Source organism: Dysidea avara, chromosome 3 (genome assembly GCF_963678975.1).
Source record: "Dysidea avara chromosome 3, odDysAvar1.4, whole genome shotgun sequence".
Lineage (NCBI taxonomy): Eukaryota > Metazoa > Porifera > Demospongiae > Dictyoceratida > Dysideidae > Dysidea > Dysidea avara.
Genome location: NC_089274.1, coordinates 34,620,478 through 34,628,052, shown reverse-complemented (window position 1 = coordinate 34,628,052; position 7,575 = coordinate 34,620,478). Strand labels below are relative to the sequence as shown.

General features: G+C 38.5%; 1 protein-coding gene across 1 annotated transcript in view; it reads left to right on the top strand.

Moving 5' to 3' along the window:
* The window catches only part of LOC136250818 (BAI1-associated protein 3-like), a 40,745-nt gene that overhangs the window by 538 nt on the left and 32,632 nt on the right, over positions 1 to 7,575 (top strand). Inside the window, exons 2-6 of the mRNA XM_066043125.1 lie at positions 761 to 860; positions 2,377 to 2,526; positions 2,577 to 2,660; positions 6,547 to 6,609; positions 6,659 to 6,689. Of these exons, the coding sequence (XP_065899197.1) occupies positions 761 to 860; positions 2,377 to 2,526; positions 2,577 to 2,660; positions 6,547 to 6,609; positions 6,659 to 6,689 (428 nt within the window). The remainder of the gene's footprint in view (positions 1 to 760; positions 861 to 2,376; positions 2,527 to 2,576; positions 2,661 to 6,546; positions 6,610 to 6,658; positions 6,690 to 7,575) is intronic.

Below are 7,575 nucleotides of genomic sequence, written 5' to 3'. Positions count from 1 at the left end.
TATGTCACAAGCATGCAGTATTTACAGTCCCATGCACTTAAACTCCACTGTAATCAAACTATCGTAGTACAAAGATTCCGTTTACCTGTAAATCAATAAAATACTTATAACTGATTCAATCATTGCATATGATCATTGGTAGACGTCAAAGCAGCTTTAGACATTGATTGGTTTGTATATGTGCGCCTGTGATTCCTAGATACGAGTGACTACTATTTGAAAACTCATCACATTTCTTTGGTTAACACTACCCAATTATCCGGGGGAGTTTATTAAACATTCTAGGTACTGGATTAGGAGGCTTTAAAAATGGTACACTCTACAAAATGCTGTAAGCAAACAAGGGATATTTAGCAATTACAAGTGTAGCGATTTCATGTTCATCATTGTGTTGTAGAAGTGTTATGACGTAGTCTTATATTTTCGCTTGTTACAATCTGAGGATCTTATCACTAAACTAAGGGACGTGGCCACCTTATTGTAGTAGCCAACTTGTTATGGTAGCTATAGCAGCCACCTTGTTATAGTGTTATAGTACCCACCTTGTTATAGTGGCCACATCCAGTACAGTCATTGCAACATAGCAACAACAACAAGGCCTTACTACCAGGAAAAATTTTCTTATAAGGATTGTTGTGTGTTAGGATTTGATAAGGCCAAATATGTTAGTCTCTGGTTGTAATGCATCCTTTGTTCATAAACCACTACATTACATTACATTTGGCGAGATTTCACCCTCAGTCCCTCACCCTATTATTAGCGATGATGATAAGGATATTCTGAAGGAAAGTTTGGAGGACACTTATCAACTGACCAAACAGGCTGCACTTGATGTATTAGAAAATGTTGCCAATAAACAAGTGAGTGAGGGAAGCAGTACAGTAATTATTCTGTTGATAATATACATCAACAGTTGTTCTATATCAATTCTTTGTTCAAGCCAGTAAGTAGAACTTCTCTTCAATTACTGAATTGTAAGTGTTAGATCTCTCTTCATACAGCCTTATATAGTGGAGCTTCTCTGATTAGCTAACTCTTTGATATCCAGAATTTTTACCCCACTTTTGCTGTAATATAGAGGTATCCTCGAGCTCTTATGTTTGTACAAGATGGACAAGGGAACATACCTAACTCCATAAACAGCAAAATTCAAACGTGGCTGTTCCTTATTAGGACATTATACAAGGAATATGCTTGAGTACATCATGTTAATGGAACGACAAAGTGTATTGAATGGCACAATGTGAAAAAGGTAGCACAGGCATGTCACAGGGGGGTAGGCCTTGACGTCACGATAATGCGTAACATACCCCTGCTGTACATTTTGCCATAGGGTTTAGTTCTACTAAACCATGAATTTTAGTGCTATGTTTATTTTCGGAAATGGAAGTTCACTAGTGTAGAAATCGTTTTATCTACTGAACCCCAGTGAGCCCCGGTGAGCCCCGGTGAGCCCCAGCGATATTATGGTGAATTTTGCAATAGCACATTATTTAGAGTAAATGTTGATCTTAATTTCAGGTACCTGTGTTATTTTGTTCACTGTATTCTTACTTGTTAGTAGTAAATGCAATTGACTTTGGCATCTACAATGATGCAAGTAGCTGGTACATTAGTTTTTTGATCATGTAATTATCATTGGAATTCAATTAAATTATACTAAACCATATGCATTGTTACAGCATGTCCTACCCCCCTGGGCATGGCAGAAAAGCCTTTTTACATTTGAAATTCGCTAGTGACAATAAATTAATGTACTTCAGTGGACTATTCCCTTCAGCTTGACAGCCTTCCTATCAAAGCAGCGTTGCTGCCTACACACAAAACAATGGAGTAGTAGCCCCTATTGTGTGTAAGAATGATGTAACTAATGATATACATCACTAACAATACTGTAAGACGCCATGTTTGAATTTTGCCCGTAATGTTAGTAGTGTACAAAGTTGCATGTACCTTGTCCATTTGATGCACTTCTGGTTTGGAGTTGGACTTGTCAGGACTAAAAAGAAATTGGGAGAGGGGTTCCACTGCTGTAGTCGACCAACTTCTCAATAGTTGTTCTATACATGTCAACTGTTGCTGGTAAAGTTGCTCTCTGTGGCCACACATACTCAGAAAGATTTTCTTTGACTAGTCATATTTTGTTTAGTCCATTAAGGAAGCATAATTGATGAGAAGTGTTTCCTGGTGTTCTGTTAGTGTACATTACTGAACAGAATTCTTAGTATTGGCAGCTGCTACCAATGTCTGCTGTATAAACCGGTATGGGATACTTGTTCCATTGTGAACATATTCTTGAGCCCTTGTCAACTACTACCCTACAGCTACACACAGTTATTAGGTCACCAATTAATACTGTTCATCTCCCCATCATAGCCAGCCGTGGGTAGTGTTAAGGAGGTTCTTTGTGACACACTACTTCCTATGAGGTCAACATCACCAGATGGTTGGAAGAGGGCTCAGTCTTTAGGGAGAAACAAAGAGTCATTGTATCCATTTGGTAATACTAGACCAACAGCAGAAGAGGTACAATATATCAGTGATGTAGTACAAGTGTTGATTGGTATTTGTTGTAGTTAGCAGCAGTTTACAAAACAGCTCTCAGAGTTACAATGGCTCCAGGAAAACAAGACGGTGAACTGGATGCATATGTTGCTCAGGTACTAGTAGTGTAAATCTTGTCTAGTTACAATTTTTTTCACGCAAAATTTTTACCTTCATGGTACCAAGGGTTTATAATGTGTTAGGGAGAGTATCCAACTTCGCTATACCCAATGAAAAATGAGTCCATAAAGTAGCCCACATACCTTTGTGTCCTCTCCTAAATCTGACCGCTGTTGATTGCCCAGATTTAACACCTTCTTAGTTTGGTGGGGTGGTCTGCATTGAATCCTTATTACTAAAACCCCATCTATACCTGTCCCTTTCGCTATCAGAACTGTCAGGCATGGAATGGTGACCATGATAAAATCTTGAATTAAGACATCCAAAAAACAAACCTTGCATCCCTTTCTTCAGAAGTTTCTATACTGTGTATGATGTAAAATTAAAACCCACAATCAGTTGTGTGAAGCTCCACTATAAATCAAAATTGCCTGCAGTTGCAAAGTTAGACGTGCCTTTTCGTATACCGTTAGAAATACATTTTTTGGAAAGGTCCTGCACTAATCCTGTGGGAGCCTTGAAGTGAAATAGTCTATCTTGTACTTTGTGTGTTGTGTGTGTGTGATAAGTGTATTATATTTTATTTGCTGGACCAGACTATGCCTGGAAGATTCTTAGCAGTCATCCAGGGATTATATAGTTCCTAGATAATAATGAATATGATTTGATCTTTGGAAGATAGTGAAAGAAATCCACTAAAGAGACCGCCTTCCAAATGATTAGAGACCTGCTAGCAGAAAGACCTCAAGCATTACAAACCTCACTTTCATTCATTGATTTGTTATGCTCCTCCAAGCATATTGCAAGCTAATAGCAGCAAGTGACCAGTCACCCAAGTCAACACAAGTTTAGCCACTCCATATATTGTATAAACATACCTAAAAGAAACTGATTATGGGAGATATAGTCTAACATTGTATATATGTTTGTTATGGCGAATAAACAAGTCTAGAGATATCACAGACTCTTCTTATGTAGCGCTCATTTGTTTTCTAGATTGTTTTAACCTGTTTCATCTTCTGCTAAATTGTAGACAGTCTTTACCCAAAATCTAAATGTGTAAGCTTCCTTGTGGAATGGCTGGAGCTATCTGTAATGGTGTTGTCTATATTTGTAACTGTGCCTGGTCTTCATACTTGTGTGGCACCATAAGCAGCAACTTTGACGTTGTCGCTATTGTAATCCACTCAGGTTGTGTTTTCAAACTGTTCTATACACTGCTGTGATGCCTCAGGCACTGGCAACAACTCATCAATCTCCTTGTGTTGAAAGCATACAATAGAATCAATTGGCAGGCTGCGACTAAGGGTGGAGGGTGATGCCAGGAATTTTTGGTTTGATATGATTAGTACTTGTGTTATGGTGTTTCGATACTGAGTATTTTGAAGTGTGGTAGTTGACAATAAATTCTGATTCTTTATAATAAAAAATCCTGGCCTAGTAGTGACTCAGCTCTGACCATGATTAGAAAAGTTTGTAAGTTATGTGTTGCTGTATTGAGAAATTGTTTGAGCCACTTCAGTGACTTGAGGGTTTAACTATGTATGTAACACTTTCACACCTCAGATCAAAGGAATTCCAGAGGATAGATTTGCCATGTATACCTCAACACAGGGAGACATCTAAATGTACACCGGTGTACATTGAAATGTATCCCGGGAAAGTGGTTGCACTTCTAAAAGAGCAAGCCACTTTCATCCAAGCAAGTATGGCTTTGATGTGTATGAGGTAGTGGTACCACCCTCTGTTTGTTTTATACAAGCTCAGACCAAAATCGATTGTGGGAATAAATCAATGCTCACGTGATGATTACCACAAATTGAAGTGTTGCCAGAATCAGCAGTCAAATGAAGGCATTTTGGTATCCTTGCCATTCTACAAGTTAGAAAATGTTACTTAAAGGTGAGAACTAGTCTTACAGTGCATTACCAAACGTTTCAGCGCCCACGTTATGGACAACACGAGTTAACCACTCTATAACAAAGCTTACCCCTTTAGGTCTTTAGTATACATTGTGATTAGTCTTTAAACAATGCAAAAACATTAAAACACTTGTAACTTCCCCGAAATTTGCCCTACTCGACTTTCCGCGATATCCGTAGGACTCGTCCGTTTATTATAACTATCATAGCTACAACGTTCCTTGCTGCCTAACCATAATTGAATCTTTCAGGCATGCATATATTATAACGAATCCAGTGATTCCACTTGTATTGGTATTAAGGCTTGTGTTACATATTAGCTGTAACATGGGCATTCGTCATTTGCCCATGTTACAACTATAAAATGTAGTTCATTGTGGGCACCTTGAGACCAATCAAAGTGACATGATCATCAAGGTGTTCCACTTTGCTGCATGGAATATTTACTAGCACCTTTACCAAATTTGTTAAGTGTATCACAATTGATAGTTGTACTTTACCTTCCACTGACCTCACTACATACAGTATATGTTCTTGACATCCATTTTGACAACAGTCTTTTTCATGATGATGTCTTTGTTACTGAGTATCACCACATTGACTTCATTTTGTGGACAGCTTACCATATCACATCGCATGTTACTTCATTTAATATTTATAATGTGTCTGGTCAGTGCTATCCTTTCCTTTGGTGTATCACCAGTGATAAATTATGCAAAATAGTGAACAAACAAGTGTTAGGAATGACATTTAACAAATAAAAAGCAATGAAACAATAGAGGTCATCCACAAACGGAGAATTAGGGTTTGATTCTGGAGAGGGAGCCCGAGAGACGGCTACCATATCCAAGGAAGGCAGCAGATACAACCCTGACTTGAGGAGGTAGTGACTCACAATAAATAACAATGCTGGGCTTTTCCAGTCTGACAATTGGAATGATAATAATTTAACAAGAAACAATTGTAGGAAGTCTGGTACCAGTAGCTGTGGTGATTCCAGCTCCGATAGCATATATTAAAGTTGTTGCGGAGCAGTCTACCAAGAGGCAAGTACTGGCTGGCTACTCTTCCTCTCGGAGACCCTGTCTACTCTTTGTTATAGTGGGCAGGGAATTTGGGATGTTTGCATTAGAGTGTTCAAAGCAGGCAAGGAGTCCTGTAGTATATACTAGTGGACATTTAATCCCTACTTCAGTCATGGGTACAATGTCAACAGGCTGTATAGCTGCAGGTGTGGAGGATCTTATTTATCCTTACATGACATGTGGAACATGTTGCATGTGTCATGGGTGTGAGAGCACCCCACATTTGTGATGAATAACTCAAACCCACAATCAATAATATAAAGCACTGCTATATAAGTAGCTGACTCTTCCTTTACTTTGCATGTGCCTTTTGGTGTTCCGAAGAATATATTTTTTGGAAAGGGCCTGCAAATGCTGTGGGTACCTTGAAGTGAAATGTGGCCACCTGTGTAGTATAACTAAAGGCTGACTGTAAGGTACAGGGGGAATACCCTTCATCTTTTCCTTTTGTCTTTCTGTGCTGTAGACACTTCCAACACTTTATTCAGAAGCCACACATCAAACTTGAGGCAAACACCACTGCACAGCAGCAATCCACCCTGTCAACTAACTAAATCCCACAATCAAAGTGTATGCTTGAGATGACTTGAGCATTGCACAAGGATATATCTGGTGAAACTAATTCATTTTCTACATTCTTTGTTAATCTTGTTAGCACAGTAAACTCATTCCCACAATCAGTATTATAATGTCTTATTACAAAATAGCACAGCTGCTACAGAATTGTTGGATGGTTTCACATTTCTGTAGTTAATTGGTTTACTGACAGTTTAGTTCTAAAGAATTTTTGACAAGATCCTATGCCTTGCTGCAAGGATCTTGAAAGGGTTTCCTAAAATTGTGAATTTTACATGTGTTGCATTTCACACATATAGATGTTTGGATACAGCAAAACAGAACACCAAAAAGTGAAGGATTCACTAACTGCAGATGCTCAGGTGACTAGCTCATTGCTAAACTACATGTTGTTATAATGGTCTTATGTAGGCAACACTGGCCAATAATGTCCAGTTAAAATGTAAGTAAAGCACATGACCTGTGCTTGTGTGCATGCTTGCAGCATGGTATATATTTTGCATACGTAATAATAGAAATTAATTCTGTTGCACATGAAGATTACTAAAAGAAAAGCAAAGTGGTTTGCAATAATGTGACTTTATAGAACTGCGGATTCTTTATGAAGTATGCGTTTCGTTTTTGCATATGTTTTCAGGAAAGTGTTTAGCACAATCTTCCTTATTGGTAGAAAAACATTTTGAGGCTTTAATATGTGTGAGTATGCATCATGTATATCTACAGGTATGGTAATACAGCCCTCAGGGGTGGGATCTCTCAAGGAAAATACAGCACTTGACTTTGCTTCATGCTGTACTAGCCTGTCGACACCCCACCCGTGCTGTATTATTCATACACACAACAATGGGCAGTGCTTTAAGTGTTTTATTGTACTTCCTGGTCGTCTTGCTCGGAGCATTTTTCTTGGGTACCCGAATCACTTCAATTTTCAGTGATCAGACTATCAGTAGGTTGTCATATAGTCTATTTGTAGTCATAGAACGATTTGGTATAATTAGTTTGGCTAGTTTTAGTGTTTGACAGTGTCACACACGGGATGCATCGTGCTGTCTGTGTGGGGTTGTTGCTTCAATTTTCTGTGTCAGACTATCAGTGAGTGTTCATGAAATCTACATTTCTAGTCGTAGAACAAATTGTTAGGATCAGTCTGGCTAGTTTTAGTGATTTACATCATGCATGTGATCAATCGTGCTGTCTGAGTGGGATTGTATTGATTAGCTGCATAACTGTACTGTATGGAGTCATACAGTACATGGGCAAATACAGTACAGTTATGCAGCGCAGTTGTGTAAGGAATGCTACAAAAACAACATGGAAAATACAGCACA